General features: G+C 40.0%; 1 protein-coding gene across 2 annotated transcripts in view; it reads left to right on the plus strand.

The window, feature by feature from the left end:
- The window catches only part of VPS13A (vacuolar protein sorting 13 homolog A), a 134,636-nt gene that overhangs the window by 29,697 nt on the left and 77,903 nt on the right, over positions 1-27,036 (plus strand). For both annotated transcript variants that reach the window (XM_070742706.1, XM_070742707.1), the window contains exons 10-26: positions 1,953-2,010; positions 2,783-2,910; positions 3,716-3,822; positions 4,116-4,287; positions 6,129-6,191; positions 7,139-7,268; positions 7,430-7,524; positions 9,347-9,489; positions 10,256-10,457; positions 10,558-10,672; positions 10,800-10,936; positions 11,669-11,801; positions 16,318-16,435; positions 17,798-17,936; positions 19,739-19,826; positions 20,753-20,922; positions 26,325-26,481. In XM_070742706.1, coding sequence (XP_070598807.1) covers positions 1,953-2,010; positions 2,783-2,910; positions 3,716-3,822; positions 4,116-4,287; positions 6,129-6,191; positions 7,139-7,268; positions 7,430-7,524; positions 9,347-9,489; positions 10,256-10,457; positions 10,558-10,672; positions 10,800-10,936; positions 11,669-11,801; positions 16,318-16,435; positions 17,798-17,936; positions 19,739-19,826; positions 20,753-20,922; positions 26,325-26,481 — 2,155 coding nt within the window. The remainder of the gene's footprint in view (positions 1-1,952; positions 2,011-2,782; positions 2,911-3,715; positions 3,823-4,115; positions 4,288-6,128; positions 6,192-7,138; positions 7,269-7,429; positions 7,525-9,346; positions 9,490-10,255; positions 10,458-10,557; positions 10,673-10,799; positions 10,937-11,668; positions 11,802-16,317; positions 16,436-17,797; positions 17,937-19,738; positions 19,827-20,752; positions 20,923-26,324; positions 26,482-27,036) is intronic.

The following is a 27,036-nucleotide window of genomic DNA, read 5'->3' on the forward strand; positions in this document are numbered from 1 at the left end:
TTCCACCGCCGCCCGCCCTTCGCCCGCCCACCCCGTTGCTCGCGTCTGGGGTTTCCCCGCGTGCGTGCCGCCCGCCCGCCCACGCCGTTGCTGGGGCCGCTTCCCAGCTGGGAAGCGGAGCTGGGGTTTCCCCAAGCGCGCGCGCACCGCCCACCCGCCCACGCTGTTGCTGGGGCCGCTTCCCAGCTGGGAAGCGGAGCTGGGGTTTCCCCAAGCGCGCGCGCACCGCCCACCTGCCCACGCCGTTGCTGGGGCCGCTTCCCAGCTGGGAAGCGGAGCTGGGGTGTCCCCGCGCGTGCCGCCTGCCCGCCCACGCCATTGCTCGCGCCGCCGTACCGGGGCAAGAGGGGGAAGACCCAGGGAAGCCGCCCAGGGAAACTCCACCATCTACGCATGCGTGGCCATAGAAAAAAGGCACGCATGCGCAGATGGTGGAGTTTACTTCCGGGTTGAAAACTAGCGATATAGCCCTTTCGCGATGCTCGAGGACGCGAAACTCGAGGGTTCACTGTATATATTCCCACATTTTAAAAATGGGAATCTTTTCTGCATGATATATAGACAGAATTATTTAATCTGTGTAAGTTATATCCTCGGGTCTCTCTATTTTAACTTAATGTTGATCTGTCTAGATCAGTGGTTCCCAATGTGGGGCCCATGCCCTACAGAGGGGCAATTCGATTTTTAACGGGGGCAATTGAAACTTTGTTTAAACAAGTTAATGACCTTTTGGGCTTCCTCTGCCTGAGTAGTTCACTTTTTGAATAGTAAGACTTATATGTCACAGGGGTGGGCATCAGGATTTTAGGGATGTTTAGATCAAAAAAGGTTGTGAACCACTGGCCTAGAATATTGATTGGGAAAATACAGTGATCCCCCGCTCGTTGCGAGGGTTCCGTTCCAGGACCCCCCACAACGAGCGGGTTTTCGCAAAGTAGCGCTGCGGAAGTAAAAACACCATCTGCGCATGTGCAGATGGTGTTTTTAACTTCCGCAGCGCTAGCGAGGAGCCGAAGATTGGGGGCGGGGCGGCTGTTTTAAAACGTCGCCGCCGACATGGGGGGCTCGCTAGCACCCTCCCGAACCCCCAACCCGGGTTTGGGGGGGTGCTAGCAAGCCCCCCATGTCGGCGGCGACGTTTTAAAACACCCGCGCGGCTTTCCAATGAGTCCCGAAGACAAACGCGGAAGTTTGACGTTTGTCTTCGGGACTCATTGGAAAGCTCCGATCGTTTTAAAGCAGGCGCGCCGTTCTCCGCTGACTCCTAAAGTGGGGAAGTTCGCCAGGAGTCAGCGGAGAACGGCGCGCCTGCTTTAAAACGATCGGAGCTTTCCAATGAGTCCCGAAGACAAACGTCAAACTTCCGCGTTTGTCTTCGGGACTCATTGGAAAGCCGCGCGGGTGTTTTAAAACGTCGCCGCCGACATGGGGGGCTCGCTAGCACCCCCCCGAACCCCCAACCCGGGTTTGGGGGGGGTGCTAGCAAGCCCCCCATGTCGGCGGCGACATTTTAAAACACCCGCGCGGCTTTCCAATGAGTCCCGAAGACAAACGCGGAAGTTTGACGTTTGTCTTTGGGACTCATTGGAAAGCTCCGATCGTTTTAAAGCAGGCGCGCCGTTCTCCGCTGACTCCTGGCGAACTTCCCGGGCGAAGGGCGGGCGAGCGGGTGCTGGGGGGGGCTTCGCCCTCCCGCCAGCAAGAGGGGGAAGACCCAGGGAAGCCGCCCAGCAGCTGATCTGCCAGGCGCCATCTACGCATGCGTGTCCATAGAAAAAAGGGCACGCATGCGCAGATGGTGTTTTGACTTCCGGGTTCAAAAATCGCAAATTACCCTATTCGCAATGGTCGGGGACGCAATAACCGGGGGATCACTGTACTTTCTTTGGTTTATACTGCATTTTGCATTTTTATTGTGAATAAATTTTCAATTCAATTTTTTCTCCAAAAAGAGTCATTTAAAATATGGAATTGCAAGCACTAATGTTGTTCCAGAAGGCTATAGTTTTGGTAAGTTTTTAATATTTCCTAACAAACTTGCATGTGGAGTACAGTAAGCATAAGTATAGGTTCCTCTTGAAGTACATTTTTATATAGTCTAAAAACTTCATTTAACACAGACAATTGTGGTTAGATAAATGTGTGATTTAGCTTTATAAGGAATATGGGATCATATTAAGTATGTGTTAAAATGTTACAATGACTGCTGATTTACTTCTGCTATAATATAATGATGATGATAACAATAACAACAACAACATTATTATTATTATTATTATTATTATTATTATTATTATTATTAATTAGATTTGTATGCCGCCCCTCTCTGCAGACTTGGGGCGGCTTTTAAAAGTAAATATCAATAAAATTTATTACCTTGATACTTATACTGTAGAAATGAAAACAAAAACAGGTTTCCTTGTAAGTTTGGCACTAGACTATCTATCTAGGACTGAACTTAATATTTTATTGGTACAGTTCCACCTTGTTTGCAATATCACAATGGATTAAACTACAATATTAATGTTTTGATGCTTATGGAGATTATAGTAAAATCTTTGTTTTATCCTCCAGAATGCTACATGTGAGCAAACATTGCATAGCCTTGTCCCTAGTTGGCCAACTGGTTATAAAATGTAGCTTTCACTTTGGTACTTAAAAAGTGAATCTTGGTTTCATATCTCTCCAAAAGATGCCCCCATAAGATAGTGGGAGGAAAATTAATCTATTTACAAGAGCTATTTGTTTTTTGATTAACTTTATCTAAAATTTTGCTTTTTAGTATTTCGTCCGATTTCAGCTAAAGCCAAACTCCGTATGAATCCACGATCCGATGTTGACTTTTCTGCACCAAAACTAGATCTGGATGTAAATCTTCAGGATATAACCATTGAACTGAATAAACCACAGGTAACTGCTTAAATGATTTAGATTTTTATAGCAACCTTTTTTTAATTCCCTGAATTAAATTCTCATTGTTCTATTTGCATCTTTTATAAGACTACAGTTTTCGGCAATCCTAGAAAGAATTCCCAAATTTACATTTGAGTAAGCTTGTGTATCACAGTTATTTAAGTGTCAAAAATGTGCCCAGGAATCAGATAATAGCAATCCACTCCCAAAATATTGCTAAGAAAACTGTAGATTTGCCAGACAATCACCAAGAGTCAATACTAACTCAAATGCACAGTCAATTAATCAATTACAGTGCTGTCTGAGGATGGAACTTTTCATACTCCTGAATTTTTAGCCATATTGTTGGGCGTAGATGGGATACTTCCCAATATCATTCACTTTTACACCACTTTCCACATAGCCATGGGCATTTTTAATCATTTATTCGTATCAGTATTGATTTGCGAACAACTTGAAATTAACATATCCGCCAAAGAACAGATTTTTCTTGGAATAATTATTACTTTAACTCAAAGTTAAATTATTATTATTATTATTATTATTGTTGTTGTTGTTGTTGTTGTTGTTGTTATTATTATTATGTTGTTGTTGTTGTTGTTATTATTATTATTATTATTATTATTAATTAGATTTGTATGCCGCCCCTCTCTGTATGCTCGGGGCGGCTCCATAAATATTCCATTGTTGTTTTATATTCACCCTTTAAATTATGTAACTTTTAAGGCAAATGCTATTTACATTTTGTTGTAGTTTTGAAACTGTACTAGTAGTAAATAATTTTTTGCATTTTTTCTTCCAGTATTTCAGTATTATGGAACTCCTTGAATCAATTGATATGATGACCCGGAATTTACCATATAGGAAATATAGGCCAGAGGTTCCTGTTCACAACAATGCCAGGAAATGGTATTCATCCAATAACTTTTGGAAGTTTCTACAATTCTGATTGTCTTTCTGTTAGAATATTCTCACAAATTGGAATTCAAAATCCCAAAGAAACTTGATAGGGAAGAATTTCATAATTCATAATTAATAGATTTATTTTTTGTATTTTGGAGAAGAGAATTAAGAGAATTAAGAAGAGAATTAAGGATTATAAATTAATTTATAAATATTGCTTTACTAAAATATAATTTAAAAAGAAATATTAACTTTGCATGTAACATTATGTCCTAACATTTTTTTTCTTTTTCTATTAGGTGGCAATACGTTACACAAGGCATTCTTGAAGTAAACATCCAACCTAAGCTACAGATGTGGTCTTGGGAACATATTCGGTACCATAGGAATCAAGTGAAAAGTTATAAAGAGCTCTATAAAATAAAAATAACTTCAAAGAAGGTTACACCAGACAGTCTGTTTATGTTGGAGGTTAGAAATTTTAAATCATGATGTTTATCACAAGCTACAAATTGTTTTCCAAAATATAATGATGGATTGCATATTTATTTATAAATCTCCACTGGCTGACAAGAAGTTCCTCCTGACAGCTTTCCTGAATCTACTTCATTGTTGTTTTCCATTGATTCTGGTCAGTCCTTTCCTGTCTAGTCTAACACTTCTTTTTTTTTGATAACATTTCAAATATTTAAATGCTATCCCCTTAGTTTTCTGTTCTGTAGCCTAAAAATATCCAATATTCTACTGTTCCTCACAAAATTTTAATTCTGGCCTCCTTTCACCATCTTGGAAGCTTTCCTGTGAACTTGCCAGTTAGTTAACCATCCCAGTTGTTCCAAATGGGCCTGATCAGGACAGGGTATAGTGCATGAATTACTTTCCATCATCTGGAATGTATTAATGCAAAAAAGCTATTACTTAACTTGTCTCTAGCTTCAATTATGTTACTATCACTCACTCAGGAAACGGTAGAACTACTATAAAATGGTAGCATCTACCCTCAATTCTCAGAAGCACTACCAGAGAACATTGGTCATTGGTACTAAGTGCATATGAGAGGTGGAGAAAAAACAGGAGACCTCCTTTTTCCATCCTGGTTATGCTGGCAAGTTTGACTGTCCTATTCCCAGGCATAAATTCTATCTGAAATAATCCACTGGGTAGAAGTTGTCCAGTGAATTGGATTGAGAGAACACTTTTTCAGGAAGGGGTGTATCTTCTTTTCTCCAGTTCTTTTCTCAGTTGAACAAGAGAAGGTTCCGTTTGCCAGTTGTCTTCTACTCTATATATTTTGAATGCCAAAACTAATGGCGCATAAAAGTTCCAACTATGCATGTATAGGGTTATAAGGGCCTAGGTAGAGAATAGGGTAGAGAATAGGATAGAGAATAGGGACAAAAATAGCTTCTTCCAGTTTTAATTCAACAATAATTAAGATATCTCTTGCCCTTCGGAACAAGAAAGGAAAAATCTGTTTGACGTTTTTGGATTTTGGATGGTAAAAAGAGATACCCTAACCCTTCAGAGATTTAGGTCTCCAAACAGACGAAATTTATTAGTACAATTCATGCTAGGAATGATTGGGGGCGCTGTTGTTGTTGTTATTGTTGTTGTTGTTATTATTATTATTATTATTATTATTATTATTATTATGCTTATTATATTGTGGCTGCATATAGTTTGATTTGAATCTTATCATCTCAAAATGGAAGCTCACTGGCAGTATATAATATTTTTTTCTTAATTTTCTAAGAAGATGCCGCGATTTCTGATATAGGTTGACCGAATTCTGGAACAATAGTACTTGGTTTAGAATAGAGGATAGCAACTTACTAATCTATGATTGTTAAAAATTCTTCTTCAAGTAGTTTATATTCATTTGATCATTCAAACCCACAACCATTCAGAACAAGACGACTTGTCTGTGGAGATTCTCAGTCATCCAGGTCATGATTGTCCCAAAGATGCTTTTTCAAGAGCAACTGGACTTTCTGGTTTTTCTTTGAAGACGTTTCATTTCTCATCCAAAAAGCTTCTTCAGCTCTGACTGGATGGTGGGGAATGGAAGGATTTATATTTCTTGCAGACAACTGGTCATTTGCATTCTTTTAGGGAGCCATTGAGGCCACTTGGAGGTTTGTCTGTGTCCTCAGAGTCACCTGAGTCGTGCAACAGCACCAGAGCTTGCCATCTATATGCAATGCAGTCACATGATATTACATTTTACAAACACATTATTTAGTAATGGAAACTCTGTAGAAACACATTTAAATAAATACATTGTATTATATGTAACCTACTTTTCTTTATAGGATTTAGAGAAGACTTTAGATATATTCAATATCACTCTAGCAAGACAACAGGCAGAATTTGAGGTAAATGTCTTTTAATTACACTGTACAAAATGCATTTATAATGTAAATTATATATAATGTAAAACTATTGAGATTACAAAATTAATATAAGTAGTTCTCAATGTATAACAGTTCATTTAATGACTATTCAAAGTTACAATAGCATTGAAAAAAGTGACTTTATGACCTTTTTTCACACTTATGAACATGGCAGCATTTCCATAATCTGATAAAAATTCAGATACTTGGCAATTGTATCAGATTTATGACTGTTGCATTGTCCTGGGGTCATGTGATCACCTTTTATGACCTCCTCCATTTAAGTATTGTGCATTATAAAAACGTCCTGAGCTTTTTATCTTTTCTGATAAGCTGGATAGGAACTGCAGGATCTGGGTGACAATATTGGCAACCAGGGGATACATGTTTTCTGAAAGAGATTAATGGCGATAGCAAGGGATCTAGCTGACTCACCTAGATTTCCTATTTATCTGCTCTACAGAGTTTGTTGAGCTTGATTTCTAAGAAAGAGAAGGGGAAGCCTGCAGGGTGACAGGATTCCTGATTCCCAGGGTTAAAAATCTGTTGAGTATGCTGAGACAGGAGCTGGAAAGACATCTGTCCATTGTGGATATTTTAATTTGGACTCTAGCAACATAATGGCAACTTGAAAAGGATTGCCTAAATTCTTCATCAAACCTACAAGATAATACTGTCAAAGATGAAGCTCCAAAATTAGAGTTGTTTAATCTTATGCACAGAGTGAAAACAGCAGCTGCTACTTTTTAGTAGTATGAATTTATGTTATGAAAACACTCCTTCAGATTTACCCATGTCAAAGACATGTTCAGATTAGCTTGCATTTCTCCAGGCACCTTGCTAGGTTTTCTATATAACTGATATAATAAATACATTATTTGATGTTATATAATTAGTAATGTTAATTTCTGCTTTGTTTTGCATAACAGGCTATTAAAGCTGGATTAAAGATTTTCAAACCAGGTGCTAAACAAGATGATGAAAACTCTGGTGGCTGGTTTAGTTGGATGTGGGGATGGTCTGGAGGAAAAAGCGATGAAACAAAACAAGAACCAAAAGGTATAAAATGGGAGTTTTGATCTAACAATTTAATCACTATAATTATACACCAAACTATGTTATCATAGTACCTTTAGCTATTAGAAAAGGTAAAGTTGCTTCTATTAATGGAGTAGATTTAAGTGATTAAGATGTAATTGTAATATATATATATATTGCAGGTATCGAGCAGTTAATGACACCACAAGAAAAAGATAAACTCTATGCAGCAATTGGATATAGTGAAACTGCTGTTGATCCAACATTGCCCAAAACGGTGGGTATGATTTGGATAGGATAGTTCAGCAAACACTAGACTTTTAAAAGCAATAAAAGCTTATAGTGAACAACAACAACAACAACAACAATAATAATAATAATAATAATTTATTAGATTTGTATGCCGCCCCTCTCCAAAGACTTTAAATGATATCTAAAGTTCAAACGAATACATAGACCTAAGCATTAAATAATTTATTTGCTTGATTGCTTGCTTATCTATTGAGAGGTAAATGAATCAGACTTTTCTAGTTGGGATAGGATGCATGAGAACTATGGGCCCATAGGTCTTTGTCCTAAATCCATTTCCTAGAACAGTGATGGAGAACCTTTATTCCTGTGAGCACGCGCTCACACCCATAATTCAATGCCCCCATGTGCCCTGTCTCCATGCACATGTGACCTCCCATGTTGCTCTGCCCTATGCATGCGCGTACAACCTCCCCACCCTCTGTTGTACATACTCCTGATCAGTTGGAGGAGGATGAAGATATTGAGGACTCAGATAGTGTTTATGAAGTAGTGGGGGGCCCAGGGTTACAGGTAGTAGAACAGGTGGGAGGCCAGCCATAGGATGGGGCTATGAGTTCAGGATCTAGTGAGGGACAATCAGATGCACGCTGGGTTAATCCTAAATTCAGAAGAATTCAGAAATGTAGAGAGCAAAAATCTGGAAGAAGATATTAAGAAGAGGAATGGGTTAAATATTGTAGTGAGGTAATTGGCACATAAGGGGGCTAGTGGAGAAGAAGGGTGGAGTTTCAACATTGATGAAAGGAAATATGGAGGTGTTTTCACCACACTAAAGTAAGCCAAAGTATTTTGTATTGTATTTAGTCAGTGCTGCTGTCTTTTTTAAAGCTATGTATTTAGTAACTAAATCTTGTCTAGTGAAGCAGGAAAAGGAATGTGAGAAATGCGGCTAGAAGAGAGATAACGGACTGATTGATGTCTGGAATGTGTTGAAGTACAAGAGAGCAGAGAAATAAACAGAGTGGCTTTATTCATGAAATGATGCATTTAATGAGAGTTATTTGTGATTACTAAACTTCTACCAGAAACCAGAACACCCTCCCCCAGGTGTGAACGCACAAATCCCCTGGGCTCCATTTTGTACCTAACAGACCTCCCTGAAGCCTTTGGAGGCCGGAAACAGCCGGAAACATTTCCTGACTTCTGGTGGGCCCATAGGCTCATTTTTCACCCTTCCCGGCTTGTCCGCATAACCCTGTCTTTATCTGCCATTCAAAACGGGCCACATGGAGACTCCTGGGAGGGGACAGGCGGAGAGGGTGGGGCCATCTGAAAATTAGCTGGCCGGTGTGCGCATGTGCACTGGAGTTGAGCTAGGGCAACAGCTCGCATGTCCGCAGATTGGCTCTGTGTGCCACTTGTGGCACAGGTGCCATAGGATCACCATCATGGTCATAGGAACTTTAAATATTAATTGGTGCAGCCATTAAATATTAATTGGTATGTAACTAAGCTTTATTGCTGTTAGACTAAGGAAGAATCTTCTTTGAAGAATGGAGGAATTATTTCTGTTGTCCCCTCATGATACACCATTCAGAATATTCTAAGTGATCTTTTAATTATTTAAAGTTAAATTATTAGAATTATTAATTTTTAAAATTATTTTAAATAAGTTAGAAAACATTAGAAGACATTTTTCTTATATTTGATCTTGTGTTTTCAGTCCAGTTCGCTACTTTGAATACATAATACATAAAGATTAATTTTCTGAATTTCAGATGTAATCATTAATAATGTTTGGTTAAAATGTTCTTCAGTTCATGATATTTTTTTGTTAATTTTCATAGTATGAAGCTGTGAAGCTTTATGTAAAATTAATAAGCATGTCAGTGCTAATAAGGGAAAACAAGGAGAAGCCTGAGCTGATAAAACTTGCATTAATTGATCTGCGTACGACAGTAGCACAACGCCCTGGTGCTGAATCAATAAGGTAGGCATTTATTAAAGGTAGATAAATGGAAGTATAATGTAAACCGTTGGAGCCTTTCTTTGGCTGAGTGGCCATGTATTACTTTTCAGTATTGGCTTTGCCCTGTCCCCTTGATTTTCCTTCTGGTTTTGTGCTCTTTGATATCTTTTCTCCAGGTTTGTTTTTCCTCCTCATATGAAGAACCTTGAAACATATTTTATGGAAGATAAGATTTTGAGGGCATTTCAAAAAATTTAAGAAGATACAAAAAATAAAATAAGTAAAACATGCAAACTATATTTCATTCTTGTTATTTGATATTTGATCTATGTCTAAAGAAACTACCTGAGGGTTAGTATGACATAGTACCAGTTCTAGCGTTCGATTTTTATCAGGCAATTAAGTACTAGACAAGTTGTTATTCTGATGAAAAATATTAGAGGATGGACCATTCAGCCTTGATCTCCTGGAAGAAAAGCAAGGTATAGATGCAGCAAATAAGTGAATATATTTTGTGTGTAAATAGAATCCCCACACACACATACACACACTTTGATCCTATACAATGATGTGATTGGCCAAAAAGTCAAAATCACTGTAATTTTCTGATTATTATTCCGAGAGCATAGAGCAAAAACTTGTAGTAACTTCTTTTGTATAGTGTAATATTTTGGTTATTTGTGTGTGTGTGTGTGTGTGTGTGTGTGTGTGTGTGTGTGGTGTGTATATTGTGCATTTGTGTATTTGTTCCTTTATATATGTATATTATTTATGTTCTACATTTCAGGTTTGAATCAAGTGTAAGTGCATTTGAAGTTCAGGGTATGGCTCAGAAAAAAACAGTACCCTGTCTGTTATCCTCTCACACGGTCCATTCACTGCACAATGCATCACTCTTCACGATAATGTTTGAAACTAATCCTTTAGATGACCATTGTAATCAGAGACTAATAATAGAGTCACAGCCTTTGGAAATAATATATGATGCCGTAAGTAGAATATGCTTATTTTACAAATTAAGTTTTAAAAAGACCTACATTCTATATTAAGAATACTGTATACATAATTGTTCTTTTATATTCTTATCAGATGACCGTGAATAGTTTAATTGATTTCTTCCGACCCCCAAGTGATGTTCATTTAGAGCAAATAACTTCAGCAACTTTAACAAAATTGGAAGAATTTCGTGACAGGACAGCTACAGGTAAACTATATTGTTACACACATGCACAGACACACTAAATTCACACTGTAATAGCTATCATAGTTTGAGGAGCAGAATCTAAACTATGAAATTGTTACTAATGCAATTTTTTAACCTTTTTGTCTAGGATTAGTGTATGTTATAGAAACCCAGAAGGTCCTAGATTTAAAAATAGATCTTATGTCTTCCTATGTCATTGTTCCGCAAAATGGATTTTACGAAGCTACATCAAATAAGCTACTTTTGGATCTAGGTCATTTAAAGGTAACTCCTTCAAATCCCCCTCCCCATTGCTTATATTCTATGTTTATGTTATTTGTTTTATAACCATTGGCTTGATCTTAGCTGAGCTTAACAGAGTTCATTTAATGCCTACGTTTAGTCTTGGTACTGCCTGGTTGGGAGATTTGGGACTATGATGATAAACTTGATGTGGGGACAGAGCAGAATGCAGTGACAAACCATTTCCAAACAGTTGCCATGAAAATGAATCTGTCTTGAATTAACCAAGAATCAAATTTGATTTTAAAAATAAATTTAATACACACAGAGAGAATACAGTTAAATAATTCAGTTAAATCATGTACGTTAATTTTGAAAATGTCCATGTGATGATTTCTTCCGAAATTGCCCATAGTAGGCAATTTAGATATTTTCAAAAGTTCAGTATTATGGAAATGGGAAACTTTGGGCCAAGGATTCAGTCTAGTCTACCAGGCTGATTGACCTTAACCTGTAGAAAAAAATAGCAATGAAGTCACTTTGGTTATAGCGTGAGGCACAAAACATTAATAGAATGACAAACGCTGAAGGAGGCAAGAAGTACAAGATGAGGTGAAGAGGGTAACATTTCTCATTTTGCTATATGTAGAGAACAATGCTCTATGCAGGGTAGTTCAGGATATTCCCTGATTGATTTGTACAAAGCGCCTTTGCTTTATTTGTAATCTACTCTTCTAGTATGTATTGACTCTTTCTATTGTTATTTTTTTAAAGATGAGTAGTAAGTGTCGGTCTACCTTGTCAGATATCAAAGTTGGCAAAAGTGCTCTTGAAGATATTATGTCAAGAGCATATGATAGCTTTGACATTCAACTCAGTAGCATACAGCTACTTTATAGCAGACACCGTAAGTATTAAATTTTGTTGATTTTAAAGGAATATCCTTGTTTAACATACTGTGTAAATTTTCCCTTTTCTATGGCTTCTGTTCATTTTTAGCAAGGTATTATTATTATTATTATTATTTGTTTGTTTGTTTGTTTGTTTGTTTATTTATTTATTAGATTTGTATGCCGCCCCTCTCCGTAGACTCGGGGTGGCTCACAGCAATAATAAAAACAATGTACAACAAATCTAATATTTAAAAATATCTAAAAACCCCTTATTTAAAAAGCAAAACATACACACAAACTTACCATGCATAAACTATATAGGCCTGGGGGAGATGTCTCAATTCCCCCATGCCTGACGGCAGAGGTGGGTTTTAAGGAGTTTACGAAAGGTAAGGAGAGTGGGGGCAATCCTAATCTCCGGGGAGCTGGTTCCAGAGAAGGCTCTTCCCCTGGGTCCCGCCAGATGACATTGTTTAGTCGACGGGACCCGGAGAAGGCCAACTCTGTGGGACCTAACTGGTCGCTGGGATTCGTGCGGCAGAAGGCGGTCTCGGAAATATTCTGGTCCGATGCTATGAAGGACTTTATAGGTCATAACCTAAATATTGCTTTTAATGGGAATCATCTCATTAAGGCTCAGCTAACCATAGTTTTCTCTTCACAAAATAAGAGTCAAATTCATCTAGGTTAGTTCATAATATTAGGCCACTGATTGTGTCAATCATATTAAGACTGTAGGACATGCTTAGAAATATGGCAATCCCAGAACATTTCATTGTTACCATACAAAGCTTATTCCCAGATTAGAAAGCTATAGTCCAAAGAGTACACAGAAAAACAGATTGGCAAAGAGTGAAAGAAGATTGTATACTGTTCCATTATATAACTTCTATGCTAAATAAGCATTGAGGAAAACTGAATTGGAAGAAGATAAGCATGGTTATAAAATTGGAAGAATCAGCATCAATAACCTGCTTCAGAAAACTTGATAGAAGAGGGGGAAGCTCTGTCTGCCGAACTGTTCTGTAATAAGAGTATGTTATATAGTTAGGCATAATGGTTCAGTGACTACTGTACTAATTCCAACACTGAGTGTTGTTTTATTGCTGAGAATAGCAACCAAAAAAAATATTTTCTTAGCTTTGAAGAAATTAAGGTTTAGAAAATTCATAGCCAATAACAGAAGTTGCGAAGGAGCAAATGTGGTGAACTCTGCTAACCAGCAGTCGATAGAAACAAATTGCATTTTATTTATTGCAATGTATTTTGCAGATTGCAAAATACCACTTGATAGAAAAGAATCAGACACAGTTTTTCTACTTCAAAATATGGATATCCTCTAAGGCAGTGTTTCCCAACCTTTTTTGAGCCGCGGCACATTATTCATATTTTCAAAATCCTGGGGAACATTGAAAGGGGGCGGGGGCGGGGGGGCGGGCTAAAGAAAAGTTTGGACAAAAAACCCTCTCTCTTCCTCCCTTTCGCTCTATTTCTCCCTCTTTCTCTCTTTTCCTTCTTTCCCTTCTTTCTCTCTCTCCATCCCTCTTTCTTTCTTTCTTCCTCTCTTTTTTGCTCTTTCTCTCTCCCTCCTTCCCTTCCTCTATGTCTTTCTCTCTCCCTCTCTCTCTGTGTCTCTCTTGCTATCTCTTTCTTGCTTTTTTCTCTCTTTCTTGCTCTCTCTCTCGCTTTCACTGTCTCTTGCTATATGTCTCTCTTTCTCTTTGCCTCTCTTGCTATCTCTCTTTGTTTCTCTCTCTTTCTCTCTCTCTGCCTCTCGCTGTCTCTCTTTCTCGCTCTGCCTCTCTTGCTATGTCTCTCTCTCTCTCTCTCTCTGCCTCTCTTATATGTCTCTCTTTCTTTCTCTCTCTCTCTCTCTCAGCTGACTGCAAGCGGGAGCCCTGACGGCGGCAGCTGGACGTGCTGCTGGACGCCGTATATGCCAGGCCCGCAGCGCCACCATGTACGGCGTCCAGCAGCACGTCCAACCGCCACCGTCAGGGCTCCCGCTTGCAGTCAGCTGAGAGAGAGAGAGAGAGCTCCCTCTCGCCGCCGCCTGGAGCTCCCTCTCGCCGCCGCCATCTCCCCGCGACTGCCTGTGGCCGTTGCAGCCACCACCACCCCCTCCCACCGCCAGTGCCCTCCCACCGGCCCCAAAGGACACTTGCCGCCGACGCCAGAGAAGCTCCAGCTGGGCGGGGCGCTGCCGGTGCCTCCGATCTGGGGCTCCCACTCGCAGCTGTGCCTCGGCTCCTGCCTGATGCCGCGATTTCTGGCGCTCTCCTGCTGGGCCCCAAAGAAGGAAGGCGAGAAAAAGGCGCGAAGAATGAAGCTCTCCTTCCTGCCTTCCTTCTTTGGGGCCCAGCAGGAGAGCGCCGAAAACCGCGGTATCGAGCAGGAGCCGGGGGACAGCTGCGAGCGGGAGCTCCAGGTCGGCACCAGCAGCGCCCCGCCCAGCTGGAGCTTTCGCGGCACACCTGGCCGTGTCTCGCGGCACACTAGTGTGCCGCGGCACACCGGTTGGGAAACGCTGCTCTAAGGCCTGGGGCGTAGCAGAGGAGGCAAGCAGCAGTATTAATATTGAAATCAACAGCAGCAGCAACGCCCTGTAGCAAGACCACTACTAGGTTATATTCATAACAGGTCTCTTCTGAAATCCAGGATCATCATAGAAGCCAAGAACGGCAATGCAGATAGAATGTAATACTTTTAGAATGCAGCAGGCATATGAACTGAATCTCTCCATTATTAGAATACTAACTGGAGAAACAGGAACCATTAGGCAATATATCCAGGCCCGCCATCAGGAATTTTGGGGCCCCATACAGCCTAAGTGTCTGGGCCCCCCGCCATTGTAAAACTACTTTAAGTCGCCAAGCCACTCCATCCCCCAGGGATCATTTCCCACTTTACGCCAAGCGAGGCGGTCTCATAGGCCAGTGTTTCCCAACCTTGGCAACCTGAAGACTTCAACTCCCAGAAAGAGAAATAAAAATAGAGAGGGGGAATGAAAGAAATGAAAGGAGGGAAGGAAGGAAGGAGAGAAAGAAAGAGAAAGAAAGAAAGAAAGAGAAAGAAAAAAAGAATGAAAGAGCAAGAGAGAAAGAGAGAAAGAAAAAGAAACGAAAGAAAGAAGGAAAGAAAGAAAGAAGGAAAGAAAGAAGGAAAGAAAGAGAAAAGAAAGAATGAAAGAGAAAAAAAGAGAGAGGGGGAATGAAAGAAATGGAAGGAGGGAAGGAAGGAGAGAAAGCAAGAGAAAGAAAGAAAGGAAGAGAAAGAAAGAGCAAGAGAGAAAGAGAAAGAAAGAAAAAGAAACAAGAAAGAAAGAGAAAAGAAAGAAAGAGAATGAAAGAAAAAGAAAAATAGAGAGGGGGAATGAAAGAAATGGAAGGAGGGAAGGAAGGAGAGAAAGCAAGAGAAAGAAAGAAAGAAAAAGAAAGAATGAAAGAAAGAAAGGCAACTCCAAAGATAGGCTCACTGAGCTGATGCATGAAAAGAGGGACCTTGCCTCCTCCTCGTGCCTCGCCCTTCCCACCCGCCCACCCGCGCGCACTTACTTGCTCCCAGCGCCAGCAGCAGGAAGGCGAGCGAGTAAGCTAGCGCCCGCCCAAAAGAAGCCATTGGCGGTGGGCGGTGTTCACGGCCCCCCCGAATCTCCGGCGCAGCACCTCCGGAGGCCAAAAGGCGTGGCTCTCTTGCCCTCACAATCCTCGGGGGGACACAAGGCTGGCGGAGAAGCCGGCCAGGCTCAGCCCTCTCCCGGCTTCCCCAGCAGCGCGGTTTGGCTTCCGGAAGACAGAGCCACTCCCGCGCTTTCTTCCACAGCTGCCATTGGGGCTCCCTGCCTGTCTGCCGGCCTCCCTGCCTTCTTTCCTCGCGGGGGTGGGAAGAAGGTGCGGGCCGCGGTCAGAGAAGCTCCGCAGAGGCGAAGTTTGGCGAGGTGTCTCTGGTCCTTTCGCTTGCTTTGGCGCGCTTTTCCCCATTGCAATCGGGGTTGGAGAGTTTTTTGCGGGCGCTGGGTCTCCCCCATTTTTCAATTTGGCCGGGCCCCTGACGCCACTCCCAGTAGTACCGGCCTATCGGCGGCCCTGAATATATCAAAAAGCTAGTCTGAGAGCTTTGGTAAAATAACAACAAAAAGGCAAGTCAGCTTGCCAAACTCACCCAGGCACTTTAGGATACTGAGGAGCGACAGAGTGTTTCTGGGCATGGTTTAACTACAGAGTATGAGAGCTGCAGCGAAAGCATTCAACCCCCTAAGCTAGTTCATTGGAAATATGAGACGATTCCAGAGCAAGTGGGAAATAAGGATAACTAGTCACCTTGATTTTTAAAACCCTGTCATTTCTCTGCTTCTATCTATTGGGTTCAGCACAATAAAAATGCGACTAAAATTAGTGTAAATTTGCCCTTTGTAGCTTTAAATTAGCATCAGCATTGTTACAACTTCTTAAATTTAATGAAAAAGGCTTGGAAAGAATCTAGGGTACTGTATTATAATTGTTTTACAAGAATTATTTGTTTCATTTCTAGATGAAAATTGGAAGGAGGCTCGTAGGTTAGAATCCTCCTCTCAACATATCTTGCAACCTCTGGATGTGAAAATGGAACTGAACAGAGCAATGGTTGTAACAGATGCAAGAATGCCCAAGTATTACTGCAACAATTATAACTATTTGTATTATTACTATTACTGTTACTATAGATATTTATTACTTAGATTTGTTCATTTAATGGAGAATATGATTACTGTATTTTTCAGAGTGTAAGACACACCGGAGTATAAGACACACCTAGATTTTAGGGGAGGAAAACAAGGAAAAAAGTACTCTGAACCAAATGGTGTAGTAATATAATAAATACCAGTGTAGCAGAATACATTTTACAACCATGTATACTTTTTAAACTTGACAGCTTTAAGACTAATGGACTTCAACTCCCAGAATTCCTCCTCCAGTCATGCTAGATGGGGTAATTAGAAGGCAAAACACCCCTGTCTTTGCAAAAAGTGGACCATTTTTTGCCTGTTTTTTCACACAAATGGGGTGGGCAAAGGGTCTGGGAAGCCTGCAGAGAGCTCCTGGATGCTGGAGATGGCAAAAACGTTTCTGTTTTGGGGGGAAAAAACGGGTCATTTTTTGCCCTTTTTTCATAAAAATTTATGCCTTCTCCCAATCCCCAGGAGGTCCCTGCAAGCTTCCCAGACCCTCTGTCCACCCTATTTTTGGGGAAAATAGGCCCATGTTTTGCAAAAATGGGACATGGTGGGCAAGCTTTGGGAGGCTAAAAAAATGGCTGTATTCAGGGTATAATACGCAACAGTATTTCCACCACCTTTTAGGGAGGAAAAAGGTGTGTCTTATACTCTGAAATATGCGGTATATACTTCTTCAATATCTGTTGACCTTCTACCAGTAAATCCAATAGACATACTTTTAAATTGGTACCCAAAAGTAGCTGAATATTGAGCTCAGTAATCAAATCTGGAAATTAGACCTATTTCCTAGATTATATTTTTTAGTTTACTCAGGAATAGCTATTTAATGGTGACATCATTTTATTGCCAGATAAATCATCTTCAGAAAGTTCTCAACTTATGATCACAACTGAGCCCAAAATTTCTGTTCCTAAATGTGAAATAATCTCAATATAGATATTGGTGGAATCCTCCATTGTACATTGTGTAAAGCACTTACTTATTTTGTTTCCAATTCCAAGAACGCAGTTGCCTATCTATAATAGTACTATCATTTATATCTCAAGTTTATCCTAAAGCTGGATAATACCCTAAAGACATGGTTTTGCTAATGGGCATGGGGACAAGGAAATGTAGAACTGATTGTTTTGATAAATGGGTTTATGGGCTGTGAGCAATATGTATGTTATGATGGTTTTTATATGGTTTTATTTCTCTTGTTTTTAAAATAATGCTTTTTGTTGTTATTTTTGTTTTGATTATAAGATGCAAAAATCCTGGCTGGATTTGTTTTTCTAAAGGTTATTTCTTTTTTAGGTACAAAATGTATGGTGAGCTGCCATTACTGTCTTTCAATATCTCAGATGAGAAATTAAAATCTATTCTGGAACTTGTTGACAGTATTCCAAAACCCAAAAATTCATCTGATTCCACAACTGTTCTACAACCTTCCAAGGCAAGTTTAAATGTTCTTTTATAACACAAAAATTCTTAGGCAATTTAATCACAATGAAGTATTTGATCAATGTCATAGTTCCTTATTTTGCACAAAGGAATTAATTAGCAGAAGTCATATAAACAATATTTAGTTAATGCCTTTATTTATTTTTTCCCCATGATAATTTGCCAGAATAGAAAAGTGGATTGTGAGAGTATAGCAATTAGGAAAAAATCCATTTTTAAAGAAATTGTTTCAACCTCTCACTGTCTTGCTGCTGTGGTGAATTTGCCATGATATTGATCTTCTTACCAACCGTCCATGTCATATCCATACAATTGCATAAGATGCATTTCAGTAGTTTCAAGAACTAAGCCTAGGAGCACTAAAATTAGGCCCATGACGTGAGAAAGAAGCTTGAGGGTACTTGGTTTACGTGATTTATTTTTATTCTGATAATTCATACTATCATTTGAACTGTTGACTGGATGAGAAAGAATTTCTAATTCTGTCTTTCCATCACAACTAAAAAAATCCATTATATTAATCGCAAGTTAGTTTTTGAATGTAAATGGGCAAACAAATCAAAATCTAATTTATAAAAGGCTGGATAGTCAATTGAGAGCGGGGAGTTCATTTTTATTAGAACTTACTTAGAAACTGCAGTCTTGGTATGTACAGATGCTTTTGGATCTGGATTTAACTTTGATTTTTCAGGTACTGGGCATCAGTTTTGGCCAGTAGACAAGTTGCATTCAAATTATTGGATTGTAGGTAATCCTTATTTAAAGTCCATTGGTTTATAAACAATTTGGTGTTATAGCTGTGCTGAATACCTGGTCCCCAAAGTTATGACTGTTGCAATCTTCGTGCAGTCACATAATTTTAAAAATCAAGTGTTTTACAGCCTACACTACAACTGCATGGCTGCTCTAACGATCTCCCATCTCTACCCCCACTCCCACCCCCATCTCTGCCCTTTTGATTGACTTCTGATGCTGTGTCACTCTATTCTCCACTGGCCCTGCTGTCCAGCTAACTCTTATCATCTTGTTTAATGCATACTTAATTGTTTCTGACAGTGTCAGAGCTAACAGAGCATAAGGTAGTAGGGCCAGGGGAGTGTAGGGTGGCAGAGCACTGAGTTACAGAGGCAGTGGAGTACAGGTAGCCAAAAGAGCAGAAACAAGGGCTAAATAGGCGGATGTGGGAAATTGAAGAAGAGCAGCCTCTTATCTTACTGAGGCTTGGGAGAGACCAAGCCAGGGTCTTCAATTGACAATGATAACTAGGACTGCCTGGATTGCCATCACTTAAATAATATATTGTGACACTGCACTTTACAACTGCATCACTTAGAAACAGAAATTCTTGTTCCAATTACTGTCATAACCCAATAACTGCCTTCCTATTATTTGAATAATTTTGTGAAAAATTGAAAAATTAATCTGGTACATAATACAGTCTAAATCATATTTACATGCCATGGAAGCATGTGATTTCTACTTTGAGAAAAAGTGCTGTGTTTTGGTTTGTTTTAAAGTGTTGTACTTGCCCCTCAAGTACTTTTTTGGTCCTTTTTAATTAAATTTCTGCTAAATAGAAACTCCTGTGTTGGTTCATTTCATTATCTTTAATTATATTTAAAAGAGATTTTAAGTCTTGTCTCATTCTAATCAGCTGTTGTATGTTGATATTTTCAAATTTACTATTATTATTGATGTTATAGTTCACTGACTTTGAACAACCGGAAAAAATGGCCAAATATTTATATTAGCCAAGGGAATTAAAGAAGCTTACATTTTGCTTTTGTATTGCAGCTTCAAGCATCTTCTCTGATAACAACACCTCAAATGTCGACCACAGTACTTCCATTTTTAGAACATCTTTCAATAGCTGGATCAAGTGGTACATGTTCATTTCATGTTTATTTAATCTAGTAATATTTACTTATAATATACTTTGTAAATGTTAGAAACAATACTGGGTAATGAAATCTGTTGCAATAAATTAATGCTTATCAGAAGAATGTAAAATACCTGTGATAAGAGCATGTTTCTCTTTGCTTTTTATATGGAAGTGAGAATTGGCAAGGGTAGATCAATCATAATAGCATGCTGAGTGCGGTGGAAATTGGTACTTAAGTGTTAAAATAAGAAGAGGTAAGGTCAAGAATGAATGGCTAAAAGTTATAATTAGATGGAGCTAAAGAAAGACAATATATAAATCCATCTATTAAAAAATACACAAAGACACACGTATAATAGTTTGTGTTGATGTAAACTACATTTAGTTAAAATTTGTTTCTCTTCACTCTTGCCTTGTTACTTATTTTCTGCATGTTGTGTAACACTAGTTATCACAAAATAAAATAATTTAATGGTATGTATGTATGCATGTATGTATGTATGTATATAGCAGAATTTCATTATTTTATATAAGATAAGTATTTTCACGCAGCTTCTTTAATAGGGAAATAAATCTCTATGTTTGGCTGATGCTTGTAGGTCAGCAATATTTTATGACTTCCACTTGTTAATCAGTAGCAATGAACAAACTTGATTAATTTTTATTTAAACCCACTATAATTTCAATTTTATACCAATATCAAAAATAGTCTTAGAACTATTACTTTATATGCTTTTTGTATTAGGATATGGATGGTAGATCTTGGAGCTTGAGCCAAATAATAAAAACAAATATCTAAATAGAATCTCATAAATCTAAGTCTGCCTATGTAAGATTGAATTATTGGGGTTTCCTTCCATAACACAAATAGATCAAAATGGTAGCAAGTTTTAATAATCATTATTTTACCTTGAACTATTTATTAGAATCTGAGGATGAATTTTATGATGCTCCAAGTAGTCCTTTGGAAGACCTACCATTTTTTGAAGCACCTTTGGGCTCACTGAGTAGAGCAAGTAGCTTCCGAAAAAACACGGCAAAAACAGAACCCTTGAAAAACATGACTGATTTCCAATTAAGATTTGAAATATCGGAGGTAATACTTTATTTTTTACTATTAAAAGATTTATGACCATTTATGTATGTTTTCTTCCTGAAATGTATATTCACGTCTTTATGTTATCATTACTGTAATTGCTTTAGTTCTGAATTTGATTGGCATCGGTATCTCATTACATATATGGCTAAGTTGAACAAAGACTACTCTGCTACATTTATTTTTAACGACTGTATCTCAAGTTCTGATATTACAAGTACAAATTCATTTGATATTTCTTTATCTCCCAGAGTTCACAGCTGTCCATTGTAATAAAAATTGAAGAGAAAAAAGTGGGACTAGGGATCACCAAAATACTTTAAGATCTGAGTTGTCAGTAGGTACTGTGAAAGTAGAGCAGCAACAGAATGCAAAGTTATTTATTTAAGACTTCCAGTGGTCCAATTCAAAGGAGCTAAAGGAACAAGAGAATCAGAAAGGTCTTAGTTTAATTTTAAATATATATTGGTGGCTTTCCATTTTTGTTATTTTTTTTACAAATTTTATTGTACATTACTCATCAATAAATTCTGTAGAACCTCCATATAAAAAAGGTGCTTGCACTGACCCATATCATAGCCATGTATCTCAGTGCTCTTCTTCATGATTTTCTTTAATACAAGAGCAGAGCTCAACCATTAATGTTTTTACATGGCAGATTCTGTTTCTTACTTTTCCTTTTGGTTCTCTTTAAGTCACCCTACTAGTAACGTCATTATGAATTTTTCCTACACCTGCTGAATCAATATACAGTGGCACCTCGGTACTCGACCACAATTCGTTCCAGAAGTGTGGTCGAGAACCGATTTGGTCGAGTACCGAATTTATTTATCCCATAGGAAATAATGGAAATGGATTTAATTGGTTCCCAGCCCCTGTTAACTCGCTGGGAACCAATTAAATCTATTTTCTTTATTTCCAATGGGATAAATAAATTTGCTACTGCAAGCTGTGGAAAGGTGGGGGCTGCTGCAATCCCGGCAGCTTTGGGGGGCTCCTTTCCTCATTGCTTTGTTTTATTACCTGTAAGGAGCTTCAAAAACTTTTTTCCTGTGGCTGCAACAGCGGCGATTTCCCTTCCAGTAGCAAGAGCGCCGGGAATGTCACGTGATGAAGGGAAGCCGGCGGAGCCATCTCAGCAATTGCTGCCGCTCCAGCAGCTTCTCTTCATTACGTGACTTCCCGGGGCTCTTGCTACTGGAAGGGAAATCGCCGCTGTTGCAGCCACAGGAAAAAAGTTTTTGAAGCTCCTTACAGGTAATAAAACGAAGCAATGAGGAAAAGAGCCCCCCAAAGCTGCCGGGATTGCAGCAGCCCCCACCTTTCCTGCAGCTTGGAGCTCTTAGAGAGCTCCTCAGCGCCATGAAGCTGCCGGGATGGCAGCTTCTGGGGGCTCCTTTCATCATTGCTTCGTTTTATTACCTGTAAGGAGCTTCAAAAACTTTTTTCCTGTGGCTGCAACAGCGGCGATTTCCCTTCCAGTAGCAAGAGCGCCGGGAAGTCACGTAATGAAGGGAAGTGCTGGAGCGGAAGCAAATGCTGAGATGGCTCCGCCGACTTCCCTTCATCACGTGACGTTCCCGGCGCTCTTGCTACTGGAAGGGAAATCGCCGCTGTTTCAGCCACAGGAAAAAAGTTTTTGAAGCTCCTTACAGGTAATAAAACGAAGCAATGAGGAAAGGAGCCCCCCAAAGCTGCCGGGATTGCAGCAGCCTCCACCTTTCCTGCAGCTTGGAGCTCTTAGAGAGCTCCTCAGCGTCCTGAAGCTGCCGGGATTACATTTCAGATAATGAACAAAATTTTCTCTGGCTGTTCGGTATCCGAATTTTTGTTCGGATACTGAAGCAAATTTTTGCAGAAAATTTTGTTCGATATCCGAAATGTACGAGAAGGGAAGCGTTCGAAAACCGAGGTACCACTGTAGAGGCGAATGAATGAACAAACAAATGAATGATGAGTTTGTCTGTCTGTCTCTCCATCCATTCCAGTCATCTATCCATCAATCTTTATTTCTACACTGCTGGAATTAAACTACCTTAGGCAGATATATATATACAGTGGTACCTCAAGATACGAACCCCTCGTCTTACGAACAACTCGTGATACGAACCCGGGGTTCAGAAAAATTTTGCCTCTTCTTACGAACTTTTTTCGAGTTACGAACCTGCGTTCGGAGACTGCTGGGAAGCCGCGCGGCTGTTTTAAAAGGTGACAGCCGGGCGGCGGGGCTTCCCAGAAGCCTCCCGAAAGCCGGCTCGTAACTCGAACAAAGTTCGTAAGAAGAGGCAAAAATTTTCTGAACCCCGGGTTCGGTTCGGGAGGTTGTTGGGAAGCCCCCCAGCCCGGCTGTCACCTTTTAAAACAGCCGCGCCGCTTCCCAGCTGTCTCCCGAAGCCGAACGCGGAAGTTCGGCTTTGGCGATCGGCTTCAGGAGACAGCTGGGAAGCGGCGCGGCTGTTTTAAAAGGTCGCAGCCGGCCTGGGGGGCTTCCCAGCATCCCCCCGCGTTCGGCGTTCGGAGACAGCTGGGAAGCGGCGCAGCTGTTTTAAAATGTCACAGCCGGCCTGGGGGGCTTCCCAGCACCCCCCAAACCCCAAACCCGGGTTCGGGGGGGTGCTGGGAAGCCCCCCAGGCCGGCTGTCACCTTTTAAAACAGCCGCGCGGCTTCCCAGCAGTTGCCGAAAGCCGTTTTTTTGCGGGGGGTTTTTTGGTTGCACGGATTAATTGACTTTACATTGTTTCCTATGGGAAACAATGTTTCGTCTTATGAACCTTTCGTCTTACGAACCTCCTCCTTGCACCAATTAAGTTCGTATCATGAGGTATTACTGTATTTCTGTATTTTACTACAGTGGTACCTCGTAATACGAACCCGTCATCATACGAACTTTTTGAGAAACGAACCCAGGGTTCAGAATTTTTTTGCCTCTTAAGAACTTTTTTCACCTTACAAACCCGCCGCTGCCGCTGGGATGCCCCACCTCCGGACTTTCGTTATAAGCGAAGCACCAGTTTTTGCGATCCTGGGATTCCCCTGAGGCTCCCCTCCATGGGAAACCCCACCTCCTGACTTCCGCGTTTTTGCGATGCTGTAGGGAAATTCCAGGAGGGGAATCCCAGGATCGCAAAAACGGGCGCTGGCAACGGAAGTCCGGAGGTGAAGAAAGTCCAGAGGGAAGCCTCAGCGAAATCGCACCATCGCAAAAACACAGAAACACCTCCAGACTTTTTGGGATCCTGGGATTCCCCTCCTGGGATTTCCCTACAGCATTGCAAAAACGCAGATGTCAGGAGGAGGGGTTTCCATGGAGGGGAGCCTCAGGGGAATCTCAGGAAGGGAAATTCCAGGAGGGGAATCCCAGGATCGCAAAAACGGGCGCTGGCAACGGAAGTCCGGAGGTGAAGAAAGTCCAGAGGGAAGCCTCAGCGAAATCGCACCATCGCAAAAACACAGAAACACCTCCAGACTTTTTGGGATCCTGGGATTCCCCTCCTGGGATTTCCCTACAGCATTGCAAAAACGCAGATGTCAGGAGGAGGGGTTTCCATGGAGGGGAGCCTCAGGGGAATCTCAGGATCGCAAAAACAGGCGTTCTGCTGGACAGAGGGGGGGAGGGACAAAAACGGGAAGAAATGACTCATTGACACCAAGAGAGGAGAAAAGTGTGGGGGAGATGAGCAGAGTGGGGGGGTCAAAAATGGGAGGAAAAGGCTCATGGAGCTCAAGGGAGGAGAAAGGTGGGGAGATGAGCAGAGTGGGGGGGACAAAAATGGGAGGCAGGGACTCATGGAGCTCAAGAGAGGCTCTTTTTGCCTTGCTTCGTTGGGACTCCCTCCCCCCACTCCGTTTGCCTCAGCTTCGTCTGGCCACCGTTTTTTTTTTAAGCTTTAATATTTTGGATTTTCAGAAACATAATTAAACAAACTAAAAAGTTTGTGAACCTACATTAATTTTCAATGTTTTTGCATAAATGATCTGTTTTCATACACAAGTACTAAAATAAGATGAAGAGAACCCAATTCTGACAAACGCATCAAATATAGTATACTTGTGCTTTTATTTATTGAGGAAAATGATCCACAACTACATATAAATGAAGAATTTCATTTCATTTCATTTATTAGACTTGTATGAGATGGGAAAAAAGCAAAGCAACCAGTATTCAGTCACATTTCCTTGGACAAAAACTTAGTTTACTTTTTTATCAACTGTGATGGTAGCAATAGCCATACATTGGTAGTAAGAATTAATGCAGTCAATTTGGGACAATGTACAAAGAGTTTATTGTGGCAGAGATAAAATACATAATTGTATTTTATTATTTCAGTGTAGGAAAAATATTTTCTTTTAATTGAAACAAGCACTTTATTACATTGTGTTACGATTTGATTTTCCTTTAACTGGGTTAATAACCAATGAAATGTAATCATAGCCTTTTTGCAAATTTAGAATTATTGGCATAACTTTTCGTGAAAAAATAATTATTTATTCAGATCCCCGATTTACGACCACAATTGAGCCTCAAATTTTTGTTGCTAAGTGAAATATTTGTTAAATGATTTTTGTCCCACTTTACGACCTTTTGTCCCACAGTTATTTAATGAATCATTGCAGTTGTTAAGTTAGCAACATACTGTAGTTGTTAACTGACTCTGATTTCCCAATTGACTTCACTTGTCAGAAGATCACAAAAAGGCTGCTTTAACTATTAATGGTTAAAAGCATATGATTGTCTAGAACAGAGCTATAAAACTCATTGCCCAGTTTAGCAAGGGCAGGGGAATCGTGATACGTCATGTGACAATGCCGTGATGCCGTGAGTTTGACATTCCTGGTCTAGATCAGGGATCCCCAACCTTTTGGACCTCAGTGACAACCAAGGTCATAATTTTCAAGTCCACCAAATTCATAATTTAAAGTCCTACAGACCACTAATATGATTTTTTTTAAAAAAGATAAATACATTTGTAAAATAATAAGAGAACTTCCATTTTATTAATATGAAATGCACCTATTTAATATAACAAAATTATAAATGTTTGTTTAATTATATTGCTCTCTGCCATATCCAACCCAGGGACCAAGATTTCTCCACAGACCACTAACATTTTCTCACGGACCATCAGTGTTCCACGGATCACTGGTTGGTGACCTATAGTCTAGAACAGTGTTTCCCAATCTTGGCCACTTGAAGATATTTGGACTTCAACTCCCAGAATTCCTCAGCCAGCGGATGCTGGCTGGGGAATTCTGGGAGTTGAAGTCTAGATACCTTCAAGTGGCCAAGGTTGGGAAACACTGGTCTAGAAGACCTTGAAAGTTATTTCCAGCCCTATGATATATTTCTATTTTAAGCTTATTTAAAATTTGGTTAATCATCCTGTCTTTTTTAAATAAATAGGTGTTCCTTCAGGTGTGTCGTCTTGCAGAAGACATTGAAAAGCCAATTCTTCGATTGGAAATTTTAAAATTAGGCACTGAACTTAAGCTCAGAACATATGACATGACTGCTACTGCTTTTCTTAGAGAAATTTGCTTAATGTGTCCAGAATATATAGGTAAGTATTATATATTATTTTAAATGAGCAAATTGAAGCTACTATTTTAAAAAAAATAACAGTTCATTAAAGTAGCAATTTGCTCTACTTTTCTTTTAGTTAAAGGAGAGAAAAAATAGTGAAGACTTCCAGCAGAAATCTAAGTGCCCCATTAAATGCCATAGTAACTGAATGGTCACTGAATAAGTGGTCACTGAACAAAGACTGCCCATATAAGATTAAATTACACCAGGTTTGTTTGTTTACAGATATAAACAATGTATAGTGGTACCTCTACTTAACTTAATTCGTTCCGTGACCAGGTTCTTAAGTGCAAAAGTTCTTAAGTAGAAGCAATTTTTCCCATAGCAACCAATGTAAAAGCAAATAATGCGTGCATACCCATTAGGAAAGAAAGAAAATCTCAGAATTTGGGTGGGAGGAGGAGGAGGAAGAGGAGGAGGAGGTGAGTCGCTGCCGAAGGAAGAAGGTGAGGTGAGATGAATAAAAAAAAATTCAAAACTTTAAGGCTTAAAAAAAAGAGGGACTCTGAGGTGGCGAGGAGGAGCACACTCC

The sequence above is a fragment of the Erythrolamprus reginae genome, chromosome 2 (assembly GCF_031021105.1).
Source record: "Erythrolamprus reginae isolate rEryReg1 chromosome 2, rEryReg1.hap1, whole genome shotgun sequence".
In the NCBI taxonomy this organism is placed as follows: Eukaryota; Metazoa; Chordata; class Lepidosauria; order Squamata; family Dipsadidae; genus Erythrolamprus; species Erythrolamprus reginae.